The sequence below is a fragment of the Cygnus olor genome, chromosome 1, assembly GCF_009769625.2.
Source record: "Cygnus olor isolate bCygOlo1 chromosome 1, bCygOlo1.pri.v2, whole genome shotgun sequence".
In the NCBI taxonomy this organism is placed as follows: Eukaryota; Metazoa; Chordata; class Aves; order Anseriformes; family Anatidae; genus Cygnus; species Cygnus olor.
Genome location: NC_049169.1, coordinates 129,434,432 through 129,451,957, shown reverse-complemented (window position 1 = coordinate 129,451,957; position 17,526 = coordinate 129,434,432). Strand labels below are relative to the sequence as shown.

At 37.8% G+C, this 17,526-nt stretch overlaps 1 protein-coding gene across 6 annotated transcripts in view; it reads left to right on the top strand.

The window, feature by feature from the left end:
- The first annotated feature begins 6,377 nt into the window (after nucleotides 1-6,377).
- GLRA2 (glycine receptor alpha 2) overlaps nucleotides 6,378-17,526 on the top strand; it is a 130,188-nt gene continuing 119,039 nt past the window's right edge. The window contains exons 1-2 of one of the 6 annotated variants that reach the window (XM_040533194.1): nucleotides 6,378-7,026; nucleotides 9,254-9,387. In XM_040533194.1, coding sequence (XP_040389128.1) covers nucleotides 6,959-7,026; nucleotides 9,254-9,387 — 202 coding nt within the window. In that variant the 5' untranslated portion in view covers nucleotides 6,378-6,958. Of the gene's footprint in view, nucleotides 7,027-9,253; nucleotides 9,388-17,526 lie in introns of those variants that run through there. The other 5 variants (XM_040533219.1, XM_040533185.1, XM_040533214.1 and 2 more) reach the window with 5 other exon arrangements.

The following is a 17,526-nucleotide window of genomic DNA, read 5'->3' as shown; positions in this document are numbered from 1 at the left end:
ATGAATGGTCCTACAAAAACTTCTCTCATAGTTGCAGTTAGGTCAGATAAATCACAGAATCACAGAATGGCTGATGTTGGGAGGGACCTCCAGAGATCCCCCCTGCTCAAGCAGGATCACCCAGAGCATGTTACACAGGATGGCATCCAGACAGGTTTTGAATATCTCCAAAGAAAGAGACTTCACAACCTCTCTGGGCAGCCTGCTCCAGTGCTCTGTCATCCTCATAGTAAAGAAGTTCTTCCTCATATGGAGATGAAACCTCCTGTGGTTCAATCTATATCCATTACCCCTGGTCCTATTGCTGGCCACCACTGAGAAGAGTTTGGCCTCATCCTCTTTACATTGTCTCTTCAGGTACTTGTAGAGGTTGATCAAATCCCCTCTCAATCTCCTCCTCTCTAGGCTAAACAGGCCCAGTTTGCTTGGTCTTTCCTCGTAGGACAGATGCTCCAATCCCTTAATCATCTTCATGGCTCTTTGCTGGACCCTCTCTGGAAGTTCTACGTCCCTCTTGTGCTGATAAAGTAGACAAAGGAAGTGGGCAGGAGAATGTATTTACAATAAACTTCTCAAGTATGGGTTCATACACAGCAAATGTAAAAATAATTTAATTCACACCATTGATCATTCATTTTAGTGGCCTAACATAGTAACCTCAGTTTGCATGTGACTTATTTTGTAGAAATTTTAATTAAGGATGTTTACATTCAATTGAGATTAAAACAAGAATATATGGGAAGAATTGTAAAATGTTTTCACGTAGCAATAGTGTCTTAGGGAAGGTAATACAAAGCCCAGACACACAGAGAGGAACAAGAACTTATCTCACAAACACACTTAACAATACTTTGGATGTAAGTGTGCAGAAGTAAACAATGTAATTTGCTGTTTATACTTTTCCTGGACTCTATAAAAAACAACAACAACAAAACAGGCAATGGATAGCACCCTGTTAATTCATGCCACTTTCTCTGCCTTCTGGCTGTCATAAACTAAAGCAGCACAGTGCAGAGAGGGAGAAATTCACTGCTGGAACGGGTCTCAAACTGCTTCTGGCTACTGGAGTTCCTTCCAATAACCCAGCAAGTATCTCCAAGTAAGGAAATTTTGGATTCACAAGAAAACATTTTTAAAAACAAGGCATCAGTTTAAACTTTAAGACTGACTTTTGGTCATTAGTAGAGGCTGCCTTTGGTGGAAGGGTTCTCTTTGAATACTTTCTTGAAGCCTGTGATATGTAATGCATGCATGTAATTTAAGTTATATATGACACCTACGAGCTATCAGTGATTCAGAGCCATATCTATATTTCCAGGAGGCAATATGAAATGCAGGATAAGATCAATATTGTGATGTTTCTGAGTAGAATTTTTTTTCCTATTGGATATCTGCCTGTGCCTTCCAGTATGAACCACAAAAGAAGGTCAAGGACTGAATTAGTACCTCTTGTTAACCTTTCCTCCTCCTACTGTTCCCTAAGATAAGGAGATTTGAACTGGTTAATGTGTATATAACTATATTCATATTTGTCCTTTTTTTCAATGTTATCCTACTCTAAATACCAGATGTCATTTTATTTGTATGAAATGCTCCTGTATACTGTAATGGCTTCACTGGTACCACACCAGAAGCAAGGTGTTATTAGTCACTTAAACAGGCCTTGTAGCATAGAAAGCTCTTGGGAAAAGCAATAATTTGAAGGCAATGCCAGAAAAACAAGGGCTGAACCCACTTGATCTGACTGTTAAAACTGAAGTAAATCCCTAATGATACTGTGAAACTGTCACACCTTGAATAGAGAACACATTTTCAAATGAGATTTGGGGCGTTCTATTTTTTTCTATCTTTACTGTGTTTAAAAAAAAATTAAAAAAATCACACTAGGAACTGGTATTGTAAGGACGGGACAGGATGGGACAGGACAGGATAGGATAGGATAGGACAAGATAGGACAGGACAAGACAGGACAGAATAGTTCCAGTCAGAAGAGACTGACAAAGATCAGCAAGTCCAACTGCCAGACTGCTTTGGGGCTGACTCAAAGTTTAAACATATTCAAATACCTCTTGAACAGGCATGGGGCATCAGGCACCTGACGAGGAAGCCACTTTTTCCAGAGCTCTTGCTAAAATCCAGAAAAAAAAACATGCTCCACCTTTCCTTCTTCCACTAAGTGGCTGATCTTATCACTGAAGGGTATCAAATTAGTAGATAAATATGTCTATATATTCTATATTCTGTATAGACTCAAACTTTCAGAAAGCAAAATTCACATGTAGGAAGTGAAGTCAGTACAAAGAATATATTTATTATATTTAATTATATTTAAGAGAAAATTACTATAATCTCTTTCCATCTATGCTTATTATTTAAAAGGGGAAAAAAATATGTAATAGAGAACAATAAGGACTATACTTTTTGAAAATACTTTTTGAAAAGTTTAATGAGACTCAGGCAATTAATAAGAAAAAAGAGAAAGAAGGATGTAAAAATATTTTGAATATATGCAAAATGGAGCTGTACTGACAAATGATTTGTTAGAGCTGTTAATGTCAGATTTAAAAAATGTTTGAAATACATAATTTTATTTTATATTGAACAGCTGAATAAATAGCTATTACATTGTCCTAATATAAACAAGGGCATTATTGTCATTGTTCGACAGAGACTTTTTACTAATACAATTCTTAAAGAGAAACAGGATTTGCTTACCTTGTTTGATCCTTTACATTATTTGTTATAGTACAGTTTGAAAAACAGGGCAGTTGTTTTCTTCTCCCTAATTTGTCATTTGTCAGTCATGTTAGATTACCTTCAGGGTTTTTTTTTTTATTTGTTTATTTTTTGTTTTGCTTTTGTTTTTCCCTCCACTATAATTGTGCCTTTTACATAGGATGTACTCTTTATTAATTTATGTTTGGCAGTATAGTGAAATACACTTGGTCTTGTTAACAAACATCCAGCAATTATGATAATCTGACATGCCATTTTGAAAGTTATATTGAATTTTCTCTTTTTATGGACACTAATTGCATATTTGAAGTGATGGATTTTGTTCCTTCAGAAGCATGCTCCTGGATAACTTATTTATCATAATTTGGGAAAGTGGTATGACCTTATTTCTTCTGTTTCTTAGGTTTCCAAAAATGCACACACAATGCAAACAAATATAAATCATGTGCCACCAATTAACTGTTATAAAACCATTTACATGGAAACAGGGTGATTCTGTCCTATTTTCTGCTCAGCAGTTAGTGCTTAAGAAACTCAGGTAGAATAGAGAGGTGACTGAATTAACTTGTACTCAACATAATATATCATATTTAGTACCCATATTAATCTTTGGTATATTCCTGGGGAACTGCAAGGATGCATTATTTAGCCTCTTCACTGGAAGAACAGCACTTTCCTGTCATCTTTCTTCACATTCCCATGCCATTTTACCACACACACCCTCCCCGGCTCCCCCATACTGCATGGGAGTCCTTGACTCCCATTCATTTGCCACACTTCTGCTGTCAAAAATGTGCTGTGAGAGATAACAGATGAGTGGCACTGGAAAGAATCACATCTGTAGAACAGGACATACACAGCTCGTATAGAAACTGCTGCATTTTGATGGCTCCGGCTCTTGAGCAGGAAGGGGACATGGGAAAGTGCTGTGGACATTTAGGCAGTTATTTCCCCTGACCTGTAGGGCTGTAGCTTATTCCTCACAATTGGCTGTGCATTTCATAGACACCATTTAATTGTGAATGAATGGCAACGTAGAAACTTTAGAGATTTTAGAGACTTCCAACTGTCAAAACAACTTTTTTTTTTTTTTTTTTTTTTTTTCCAATTTGTGGTAAAGGATGCAGTAAAATCCTCCTCCCAGTATACAGACGGGAGCATGACCTGGAACCCTCTGGTTAGAGAAAATAGCTGCTTTGATCCCTCAGAGTTTTGAGGAGAGCTATTCAAGTGAAAGTTGCAGTTCACAGAATCAGGGCAGAGCTGAGGCTGGCAGGGACCTCTGGAGGTCACCTGCTCCAAGCCCTGCCCAAGCAGGGACACCCAGAGCAGGCTGCCCAGGGCCAGGCCCAGGCAGCTTTTGGAGATCTCCAAGGAGGAGACCCCACAGCCTCTCTGGGCAGCCTGTGCCAGCGCATCACCTGCACAGCACAGAAGTGCTGCCTGGTGCTCAGAGGGAGCCTCCTGTGGTCCAGTTCGTGCCCACTGCCTCTTGTCCTGGCACTGGGCACCACTGAGAAGAGCCTGGCTCCGTCTTCACTGCATCCTCCCTTTTGTTTTTATAGACATTGATGAGATCCCTCTGAGCCTCCTCTTCTCCAGGCTGAACAGGCTGTTCCTTAAGTTAGTAAATCCCCGTTTTAAAGCATTTATTAATTTCTGTTTGGTACTTCCATTCAACTACCATGTTGATTAACATGTCACTGAAGCCTCTTAACACTGGGAGATGTCAGGAATGATGGAGCAGGTACCCCAGATTCATATTACTACATCTCTCATCATGTTTTTAGAACCCCCACCCTAATTAAGGGCAGGTTATTTTGAAGCACTTCCTGCAAAATATATATATACATATATATACACGCATACACACACACACACACACACACACATATATATATGTATTTAGCTTAGGGATATAGTTATTTAGCATTTCAAATAACTGTGAAGAGTACGAAATGGTTGCTAGCAGCTAAATCTTGGAAAGCAGACTTTCAAGTAGGTTTTCTCCAGTTAAAAAAACTTTAAAAATGTTTAGGTACTTTTTCCAACAAAAAAGGTAATGAACATTTATAGGTCTTTAAAAGCATGTCATATCACAAGATCCCTGTGAACAGCACCATCTGAAAGATACCCGCTGTATTCAGTGATGCAATGGGAACTCTGCATGCATTCCTGAGATTCCCCACACTTTTAAGCAGGTGGCAGTGTCGGTTAAAGAGACATAGTTTTGCCTGCAGCCGGTAAAGATTGTTGCTTTCCAATTTCTCGATTTATCTTAACCAAAGGTAACAATATATAGCACCATTATTGGGTTCCTACCTAGACAGGGATAGGAAGAAAATTTGAAAAGAATGTCTTTGTTGACTAAAAACTATTTTATTGTTTCCAGATGTAGCTTAGTGAGCTTCATTCCTCAGAATGAGACACTGCAGTAAGAGACATAACTCTTCTTTAATACCACGTTAGCATGAAGAACTATCTTCTGACAAGGTTAGAGGATGTTGTAGTGCAGTGATTCAGCATCAACTCAGTACCTACCTTTAAATGCTGATAGTTATAATAAATGCAAACTTTGTGGTCTTTCTTCTGTTGGACCTTCCGTTATGCTACTGACACAGACTTGGCAGGCAAGGCAATAAGGACTTAACTTAGATTTGCATGTTTGGACTGCTTTTTCTATTTATCTATTTATTTATTTATGGCATAAGATGTTATATTATCTACCATTTGGACCTACGAATAGCTAGTAAGCTATATATTTTTTCCAGACGTCCTACAGCATTAAACAAAAATAAACAAAATGCAATAACTGAGGTTAATTTAATGAACGGTAAGTGGCTTTGATCTCTTGCTAATGTGTGAACACAGCAACTACTGTTCAGAAGACATTTTTGACTATGACTCCAAGCATGGTAAAAGTATCTGTCATGAAGTGGTAGGTTTTTTTTGCCTGGAGATATGAGAAACGTGTGCGCGTGTGTGAATTTTGTGGAAACAAAACAATGTTCAAGCGGACAGGTTTTCTGGTGGGAGAAAACAGCTGGACCTCAAACTGGAAAAAGAAGAGTAAATTATTTTGGGCATGCACGGTAGGGGAAAATACCACTTATGATTATTTTTCATGAACTGGTTTTCAGTTTGTTTAAGCACATTTGATTCCGATTCACGGAAAGTTTAGGATTTTCCTGCAGGAACCACCTGAGCTGACGTGGAGGCATGCAGCTCCCCGACAGGGCGTTGCACAGGACACAGGTGCAGCCAGTAAGGACTGTGAGAGGGATGGAGGCAGGGATAACCATGCGGGCAGCTGAGGGAAGGCAGCATTTCATGCTCCTCCACGGCCTCCCCAGTGGCCAGTCCCCCTTCACACCCGCAGAGACCCTCCCGGACCCCACCGGGGCCGTTCTGCCCCCTGCCCACCCTCAGCCCCGGGGCGCGGTGCTGCGACATGGCGGACCCTCACCACCCCCCGGGCGCGCGCACGCGAGCGCTCACCCCTCATCCCCCACTCCCCACCCGAAAGGCCGCCAGGCGCATGCGCGGCGGCAGGCGCGGAGCTGTCCGCGTGCTGAATTCCCAGCGCCTCATTCCGGCACAGGCGCCGGGGTGCCCCGCAGCCCCCCGCCTTCCTCCTCCCTCCATCCAGCCACCCCTCCGTCCCCTCCGTCCCTCCATCCCTCCTTCCACCCGTCCCACCCTCCCTGCCGACAAAGGGGAGAAGCAGACCGAGCCACTAGCCCCGCCACCGTTCCTAAATACTACTTTTCAAAGCAAAAGGGGGAATAAAACACACCGGCAACAGACTGCTCGCAGCGCTGCTCCCCGTTGCGTGATGCTCTGTGGGTAGTGGGGTTTCCTCTTTGCTCTCCTTTTCCTTTTTTTTTTTTTTGTTCGTGTCTCTCTCTCTTTTTTTTTTTTTTTTTTTTTGTTTATCCCTCGCACTAAAATCAAGGCAAGGGAGCGACCAGGTCTGATGCTTTGTCTCCTTTGTGTTGGCTGCTGGAGATGAGCCTAGGCTTGACCTGACCATGATTCCAAGGACTGGCACTTCTTTTTTACCCCCAGTTTGTAGAGATCCAGACCTTCTCTTCCCGACTGCCAAGAAAAATAAACTATTGCTGAATTGGGGAATCTAGGCAGCACCAGCGTACTTTTTCCCTGCATCTCTCTGGAATCGTTTCTGGGATATTTTCCAAAATCATCACAGAAAGCAGGAGGAATGAACCGGCAGCTAGTGAAAATTTTGACAACCTTGTTTGCATTTTTCTTAGAGACAAACCACTTCAGGTAGGTGATATGGTTCTATGTGATGATATTTTTCAGAGGTTATGGAAATCATAACTATAAAGAAACTACGTCACATTAACCTAGTTTGTTTTGCTGTACTGAGAGTATTTCATGTTCATTCTATATAGGCTATCCCTTTTACACTCAGAGACTCGTTGCTTGGTAACAAACACACCAAAAAATCAAGTTTGGGTGATCTATTTTCCATTTCTCTTATTCAAAGACATACATTGTCACTGATTATCAGTATAGCTAAAAGCAGTTCCTTCAGTTTTTCTTCTGAATTTAATCTCTGCTCCCATCAGAGGTTATGTAGGAAGTTGCTTTGGTTCCCTCCTCTTCAAGCTCTGGAAATGACTGAATCAGTTTTGTCAGGGACATGGTTATTTGAAATTAGAGAGCCAGCCCTCTGATTTTGGGAAAACCCTGGATTAGACCAGTACTATGCCCACTTAAATTATCAGTACATATGATTGTTGCTTTTTTTTTTTTTTTTTCTTTTTAAATGTTTTATAAGCTTTTGCTTTAGCTATTGACTTTTTGCGGTACAAGGCAAACAGGTCAGTTTTATTAGCCAAAACACCATTTCAGATGAGATTCATTATTGTAGTATACACAGCTGTGTATCTACATGTACACGTATAAAGTGTATTTATATGCATACTGATGTATATATACAGTGACAGAGTGAAATGATGCTTATATTAATGAGTTTGCACACACGAGATCACAACACAACTTGTAACTAGTGGATTCGGAATGAAAACAGAAGTAATTTATATAGGATCATCCCAGATAAGTGCACTGGATTAATCTTCCAGTTTTTCTTATCTAACCTGAACATTTCTGTGATTTAAGATGGAAATATAATCTATTTTGTATTAAAAATTAAAGATGTTGTAACAGTACCATGTCACTGACAAAAGCAAAAAGAAGCAACTACCCTCTGTATATGGAACCTGAAAAAAGCAGGGAATCACACCTCAAGAATTTGCTATCATTGCCTTTTAACAGTTTTGATTTTTTTTTTTTTTTTATAAAGAGGTAAAAGATTTAATATTTGCTTCTAATTTCAGATGCTCACTTGTATATCTATTTTGTTTATACTTACATGTAGATGCACAAAAAAGAACAAGAAACACTCATGAAACTGAGTGGTTCCCTTTGGGTGAATATTTAAATAGAGAATGGTTAAGAAGACAGAGATAGAATTACTTTTTGTATAGCTGAAAGACTATATTGAAACATAGATACTATGACATTGGTTATTTGGAATCAAGATAATGCTATTTATGATAAAATCCGTGCCCCTGCACACCAAATATTACTATTTCATTATAGTTTCTTTTCCCTTGTGAATGACCTGGGGAAACTCATGAATTCTCTTGCTTTGAAATACCCGATGTGCTTGCAATATGTAATATGCTATGTACAGAAAGTTTCATATGCATGATATGGTACCAGAAGTTTGCTCTTAAAACCTGAAAACAGAGATATGTTCTAAGAGCTTGCATATAAATACCAACTGGTGATAATACTGATCATTTTTATAATTTGACGTTCATTATTAAAAAAAATAACAAAACTAAACTAAACTAAAGAAAAACCCTGTTAATATCAGTTGTGACCGACTCTGAAACATTTTTGCCCTCTTGGGGTAGAATCCAGACATTCATTAGCATGATTTCAGTCTTCTTTGGGTGGCATTTGTAAAGAACAATTAAAAAAAAAATCTATATCCTTTCCAATAAAAAAACAAACAAACATATTTTTCAGTGTTGCTTGGTGAGTGTTGCCAGCTATTGTTTGGAGTTTTATGACCACCTTAAATCAGTGTTAACATATATGCATTTTAACTGCATACATATAATTAAAACAATGATATGAAATAGATATCAAAGTTTCTGTGTGATTATCCTATACATTAAGATAAATAGTAAACTTAATCTTCTAAAGTTTTAAAACTCTAATAAATTTCTTCCTGAAGCTGTTTGTTTTTTTTTTTTTTTTTTGTGAAGAGCAAGTTGTGTCCATGCATACTTTCTGAAGCTCATTTTTATTTATAGAATAAAGTATTCTGATGAAAAAATAGACTATATTGCTCTATAAAAATATTAATCATTACATTCATTGGATTGAGACAATTTTATTTAGTCCTCGAATTTCTTCATGACTTGAATGAAACACTAGCTAAATAGTAGCTAATGGTGGCTAATAATTTATTTAGGACGACTTTCTGTAAAGAACATGATTCAAGATCTGGAAAATCCCCCTCACAGACCCTGTCTCCTTCAGATTTTTTGGACAAATTGATGGGAAGGACATCGGGGTATGATGCTAGAATCAGACCAAATTTTAAAGGTAAGTTTTTTAAGACTGCTGACAAATTAATTGTTTACCTTTTGGCCAAAATGTAGTTTTAAGGGTGTTACCTCTAGGTTTTTATTCTCTTTTCAATAACTTCAGTTGTCTAATGTGATATTGTCATGGAGATCAGTCATTTCAAGGGAATACTGGGGGAGCAGTGTGGGTGATAAGGATACAGAGCTTGAAAACCCTCTTTTCAAATTTACCTGTACATGACAATAATACTTAGCTGCCAGAGGTTGTTTCTGAAGATCTTACTAATTCCACATAGTAAAAAAGATTTCAGGTTCCCCTCTAAAAACAATTGAGATGATTTGTGCCTGAAATTTTTAAGCCATGAAGAGCCGATCTTCAACATTTCCATGATGAATTGTGATCTTCTTTATAGCAGGCTTCTTTTCCTTCTTTCTGAAAAAAAGGTCTATGCTTGTGATCAACTTGAAGAAAGTAAAATCTTCTTCCCCAAAATAGGGAGGTAGGACTCAGGGTGTGCACACAACATTTATCTGGGTAACCTTGATAAGAATCAATTTTTCAGGATCCCTACAAACTTGCAAAAACATATTTTGTTTGGGGAATTTCCACTTTCCCCTTTTCTTCCAAAATTTTGACTGAGTTGAGGAGAATCACCACCACTATTCCAGAATGCTGTGGACTGGAGGCCTCATTTGCAATCATTGCTATCAGAGCACGTTTTCTTTGCTCTAGACCTTTAAATCCTGGTGGAAGTGAACACAGAATGTCTTTTGGCTTCAAATGAAGAGAGTCTGGAGACAAGTTTTCATTGTAAATATTTAGCATTTTTGGAGAGCTCTCTAATACCACCCAAACAGGCTCCTCTAAGCCAATTCAAAGCTTGGAATGTAGTTCTACTTTGAAAATTAATAAAACTATTCCTTCCTCAATAAATCTGGTGCCAAAGTACATTTGCACTCGTATCTATTGGCTTTGTTGACCAAAATGCATGTTTTTCTATGCTGATCTTTGTTAGCGATGCTGTGAACATTGATAACGAGTGGAATAATCATTTCTTAGCCAGCGAATGAACCATTAGGAAAAAAGGAGCTCACATGTCAATGAGAAAAGTGTTTAATTAAATTTAGATCAAAGATCATTTTCTCTCTCTTTCACATGTGCAAATTACAAGACTTGTAATGAAATGTCTTTTTTGACTGCTTACCAGTGAGGAGGAATCTAGTTTGACTTTCAGATCCAAAGGTTTTAAATTAATAAAACTCTAGTCAGACAAGTTTTAAGTATTAATTTCAGAATAGTTTTCAAAGTGTTTATTGAGTTCCTGAATTGGAGTCCACATTGGCTTGTAGTAATATTACATTAGGTTTTTGCATTCATGTAATATGTTTGCATGAATATCAGAGATATTTCAGAGAATGCAGATAAAGGCAGAAAATGCCTGAATTGAGATTGCTAAGAACTTCTTCCTACCCTTTTTGTGGGATGGACAGTAAAAGAAGACTTCTGCTTCATCTCTTGTAGCTCAGGTAAAATCAGTGAGACTGGCAGTCATGTACATAGGACAATAAAAATACAGCTCTTTATTTCCCCCAACACATATCTAAAAGCATTTTGTGAAAAAGGCAGGAGAAGACAGATCCACAGCTTTGTTCCCTTGATGCTCAAGTGGGTAGAGCAGGTACGGTGTGCACAATGTAAGGTACATGCTGATCTGTTTGACAAATGCTTCTCCCCTCCAAGTCCCATAGTTCATGTTCCCAAGGTGAAGCTGCTGCCTGATGACACCTATGAGTGTTTAATAACAAAGAGTCTGGCATTTCATATATGTATACTTTTATGACGTCACTTTCTAGTGTGGTGTGGTACTTTGCAGCAGTTTGAACTGACAAACAGATCTGCATTTTTTCATAACTTCACATCTCTGAGCTCTCAGTCGTGAGAGGTATACAAGGTTTTCTTATGAACTAGAGAGTTAAGTCATCTGGGTTTGAACTTCACAGCACAAGTGAAAACCTTTTCAGCTGATAACTATTTTTATTAGTCATTATGATGCACGCCTATGTTATAGTTGCCCAGGTCTTGTTATTTTTTTCAAAGAATAAAAAGTACATAATGTTCTATATAACATTTTTTCCTTATAAAGAATAAGAGCACAGCTGCAAAGAGATCATAATAAATTTATCTTGATTAGAGTTAAGTATTATAAAGATTTTTTTTGTACTGAATCTTTATTGTGACCTTAATACAAATTGTTTCCATTTCTAACATTTATTAGTCTGTGTGAGTTTTTTTTTTTTTTTTTTTTTTTTTTTTGGTGATATGCTCTGTTGTACAATACTGATATTTTAAGTCACATAACTCTATTGATGTATGAGATATTAAAAGATTACCCAATCTATAACCTTTTTTGTATTTTAAGGCAAGAAGTTTTAAGCATAAAATATATCTATGGGAAGAATAGATTAAACTAGGGATAAAATATCTGACTTTGTGTATAGTCTGGTGTTAATATCCATTTCCTGTGACTCACAAAAGATATTGTGCATGAAGATAATGTGTTCACTACTCAAGTGTTTATCTGACTTTTTCTGCTTTAGACCAGTTATATATCTTTCTCCTAGTCCACCAGGCATTTTAAAATGTCAGAAAAGTCTGATATTCTTGGAAAGGCAACTGAGTAGAACCCATTTATCTTATACCACTGATTATAGAATAATTAAATGTGTTTTTATGACTAGTCTGAATTACTGGAAAACAGAAAAAACAGAACCTATTTGATTATTTTGTGAAATAAAGGCAACACATTCTAAAAAGAGAGGAAAATGTTGCTTACTGGAACAAGGTGTTTTATCCAGATAAAGCATTTCATCACTAGTTACTGCTTTTGCCTAACCGGCTCTTGTGAATTAGAACATTCAGGAAGACACTGGGAGAGCAACAGATGAATATATAAACGTTTAGACATCAAGAACACATATCACTGCCTAGCTCTTTTTTTTTTTTTTTTCTTCCTAGCAGTGCTGTATAGTTTAAGATCCTTTCTTTTCCTATCTTTCTCTCTTATACAACCATTGGAGAACACAAAGAATGATTTCTGGTTCTTGTTGACACAGCCTGTGGTCAGATACAGAGCAACCAGGGACTTAGAGAAACTGTCGCCCCAATGATCAGCCAGAGAGAAGTGCCAGAATGATGCTCTCAAAATTGCCTTTCTTTAATCACTTTGTCAGATACTTAATGCATGCTTTTCTATCTCACACTTATCTCTTATTGAATTTGAATAGCCTAATAATTTCTGTAAGGATACAGAAGGGAATACTTTTAAATGTAAATATGAAGACTACAAGCTAATACTAATTGAAGTTCCTGAGAGTCTTTCTGTTGACAGCAAACATACACTTGGGGTCCCATGACTTGATTTGCTTTCTTTTTCAATTATAACATCAATTAAGTGTGGCTTACATAAAATAATAAAAAGTGAACCTGCATGATGTTCTTTTTGTGTGATTAATATCAATGATATATACTTTTAATGATAAAAAGCAACAACAAAAATCAGAGTGAAGTCTTGTACTTTCTCCATTGCTCTCTTTGTTTTCCTCAACAAAGCCAGAAGTAGTGCAGGGCGCTTGTGTTATAAGACTAGCCAAGAACGTAGTTTTGTGCTGGTAGAAACTAGAGATGGCAAAGTGGTATCATAGGTCCCTGTGTATTCACCTCAGGCTTCCTGAAGAATACTACATGCAATGCCGTGGTACACAGGATCAACCTACAACTTAATCACAACATGAGATGCAAGGCTGATGGAAAGTCAGCTTGAATTTAAGATTTCTTGGCAAGTATTAACCTCCAGAACATAATAAATTATTTCTGTGTTGTAATACCTTCATCTTCTAAAATCACTTAAAATCTAAAGTAAACTAGAACTGATCAGATAGAGAAAACTAATTACCCATAGGCATTACTAAGTCCTTTATGCCTAATACTTTAAGAAGTAGATGACTGTCATGCACTGGAGAGAGATGGGGAATTTGTCCCCAAGATCTCCAGAAAATGTTAATAATGAGGATGAGAGTAATTTTATTTTTATTGAATTTAATTCTATGTTTTCAGTACATTCTTTCCCATCGTCTTTTTTTTTTTTTTTTTTTTTTTTTCTGAAGAATATTCTGATTTTCATGGAGTTAGATGGAGATGTGTAGCAAGCGTGCCCATCAACATTATCCTCATCACTGGATGGTGCAATGCAGTGTGAACCAACTTGCTCAAAAGCTGCTGCTTTTGAACTCAGAAGTCTTGTTGGAGGGATATAGTTTGGGCATATAATGACTGTAGCTGTAAAAGATTAGTCTGTGATTACAGTGGTGTAATGCCATTCTCATGCCGAGTCAGTGGGTTTACATCTGAATAATAAACACACGGACTAAGTCATTTACTGAAAATTAGCCTGACAACTGTTACAGGAAATGGCTTATGCACTTTAATACTATAACTCCTTGGCACCAAGGGTCAGTTTTTCCCATGCATTCAAGCCTGTTGCTTGTTTGGCACCTAAGTTGACCAACAATAAAATATTTAAAAAATCATGAATAGAAACCACTGAATGACGTTTAAGGGTGAAATGAATGACATCAGGAGTAATACATAAAAGCAGCTTCTATGTACATGCTAAGAAGAGGCACTGTCTGATGAAATTTACCCTAATCTAAACATACACTTCACAATAAATACCTGTTGGAAAAATAACCTATAAATATATTAAAAGGCTGAAAAATATACATGACACGGAGCTGGCATGGTTTGTTCTCCAGTGGTTAACAATCCCAATGCCAGACTTTAGTTGGTAATGACTACTGCCCATAGCATCAGATGCAGTGAGTATTCTACATTGGGCTACTTTCCATAGAGTTGAGGCTCAAAAGGCCACATCCAGTAGAAGCTCAGATCAGAATCAGGCAAGACACCACATAGGAAGGAAGTGCACCCTACTGATGAACATGATAGGGCATATGCAGAATGTTTATTGTAGGTGGAGGGAAGACGCCTGGCCAGTTTTTGGAAGCAGCCAGGCTGTTACACTCCTTAAACACAGGTTTCCTGAGATGTGCGCATATCCATTGTTAGGGAGGTATGCTTATGATTTACTTTCATCTTTGAAACAGGCCTCTCACTGTAAAGGTAGATGCTATATAAGATGCTATATGAGGATATCCTGCCCACAGAATATCATGTTTTGTTTTGTTTTTTATTATTTTATTTTATTTTTTAGGGTTTTTTTGTGTGTGTGGGGGGGGGTTGTTTTTGTTTTTGTTTTGGTTGGTTGACTGGTTGATTGTTTCTGTTTGTTTGTTTGTTTTGTTTTATTTCTTCAGCTGTAGAAAAGTAGCTAAGAAACTGATGTTCTGTCACTGCTCTAGACATGCATGTTTTCATGCAGAAAGCTTTCCACTGCAATTATGTGAGGAACCTTTCAATTGTGTTTCTTTTATAAATCCTTGGAAAGAGGGCTATGGAAGTTGTCCTTCTCCCCATCTCTTTTAGTTTCATGTTCTTTCCCAGAACATCAGCACTCTACGGGAATTTCATAGCTAGTTACGTTATGTCAAGCCTACTAGACAAGTGGGGCCAGACAGCAAGCTCAGGTAGACTCCCCGACTACCTACACTGCTTATGTGTTTGCTTATTCCCTGAATCTCTTTCTGAGCTTCCTCCAAATAGCTTCCTTCCCTCCAAAGCAAGTTTGAAAGGCTGTGAACTTGCAGCAGTGTAAACACAATGTTGCTTGACCTCCAGGCTAAGGATCTGTCCCTGGTTTTCTCTTATATTTAAAAGGTTAGCCATGGTCATTCATGTTGTGTTGGTGTGTTGCTTTTATTCAGTACCAGTGGTTTAATTAAGAGGTAACAATGGATTTGGCAGTAGTCATGGAATATTGGTCTGCTGCTGCATGAACTGCCAAGGGGATTTATGATAAACAAATGTTAAAGCAGATCCAAAGTCTTTTGATATCTAAACAGGAGACACTATTGTTCTCACCATGTTCTAATTTGTGTTATTTTCATTATTTCCAGTGTCGGGTTTAGATTTAAATATCTTATGTAGTTGAAGCCAATGCCCTGGGGTCAGTAATTAAGTGTCTTGTTATGTTTCGGCTGTCTTAAAAAACATTCAATTTATATATAGAATATATAAAACATGTACACTTGATTTACTATAACATTTGTAAACTGCAAAATCTATTCCATACACTGATACAGTAACTAGGAATATGTACACATAAAGCAGAAATGTGCAGTTTTATTAGGCAGATTCATTATTTTAATCCTCCCCACCCCCCAATATGAATATAAATCTCTGATTAAGTTATCAGAAAGTGTATGTTTGATACTTCAGCTTCCAAATATGCATTTCACAGTCTTTCACAGAAATAAGTGATTTTAATGGTCTGCAGAGAAGAGCCCTCTAAATGATGCAGACAAGGTGGTACAGGGTCTAACACAGCTTTCAAATGAAGAGTATTCAATAACATAATGGCATAAATAGCTACCTGCCGATCTCATTTAGACAAAATCCATGGTTAAAATGAAAGTGTACAGAAATATAAAGGTTACAATTCTAGAAAGCATGAGAGATCACCAAGTATTCAGTTACTTAGTCCAGGGAGAAAATGCAAGGGGAACATGGCTTTTTAACCTTGTAGCTGGTTGTCTAAGAGTCTTCACCGTTTTGATATAGTGCGCAGATGTGACTGTTGTAACCATCTCATGCTGTGGTCAGTTGACATACCTGTTACAGAAAAAGTTGTAAGGACAGGAACTGGAAACCAGCACTTCTCTCACTCTTCCCAATAATTACTCTGACAGCTAAGATACAAATTTTCATGAGTTCAGTTTCTCTCTTTCTCCAAATATTGTATCCTAAGTGCTTTGCTGCACAATAAGGTGAGTTCAGAACACCATCTTCACCTATTAACTATTTTAAAAAGTGACCATAGCTGCACTTTGGGATTAATCCCATCCACTGTCAATATGAGACGACAGTGAGAGATTTCTCTCCCCAGTTCCCAAGAAACCCATAGACTTGTAGCTTAGGAGGTGCGAGTTTGCATCCCTTCAATCTGAGGTATGCATAGAAGATCCTAGAAACGACTCTTTCTACATGGAATTTCCCAATGTCTTGTTATTAGCTGCAAAGCTGGCTGTGTTTTAGAAGGAAAGACTGACATTCTTGCTTGCTCTTTCAAAGATTTTATATGTTGCAGAGTAATGATCCAAACTGTGGATACTGAATGAAGTACCTAAACCTTACTGAGGAGGGACTCAGAAATACCACCAATGCATCAGAATTACAGCTGCTTCTACCTGTCCCAGGACTAAGATTTTGTTGGCTACAGCAAACAGTGGCCTGTCCAGGGAAGCACAGTAGTGTTATGATGCTCTTCTCTGAAAGCTAATACACCTACCTTTGTGTTTCTGTCTCTCCAAAGCTCAGGAATGCATGGAAGAAACTGGGCACATCTGAGACTAGCTGAGTTGTGGGCAGTTTCTCTTAAAGAATAGTGACTGATATTCAATTGATAAAGTTATTCTGTCCCAGGAACATGCCTATGTTATCTCCTTTGTTTTTGTACTTAAGGAAATACAAGTGAGAAGAAGCCAAATGCTTTCCTTAAACCAGCACAGTTAGGGAAAACCTAAGATTAAAATTTACCAGATCAATATTTGTTACATTAGGCTGTCTCTAATGACTACATTCCCAATGTGTGTTGTCTTCATGTCTTCATCTTAGGTTACAAAACCATTTTATCAGGACTGCTCCTTCTTCTTGTGCTGTTTAGTGTGTTTAATAAAGAATAACTCCTAAATAATAAATAAAATAATAACAGCACTTTGGCAGGAATGTTGCTATAACCTCTCACACTGAAATTTAAAGCAATATCTCACTCTGTTGAAGAGATGCATGCAAATTACATGAATTAGATCAAACCAACATAGGATGTGAAAACTGCTTTCTGTCAGGATGGGAATATAGCCTGTTGCCTATGCATAAATTCATGCACAAACCAAAATGCACATGTGGCCATTCCACATAAGAACTTCAGTCTGCAGCAATTGTCCTTTGCAGACTGTGATGTCCTATCAGATGGAGAAGTCTGTG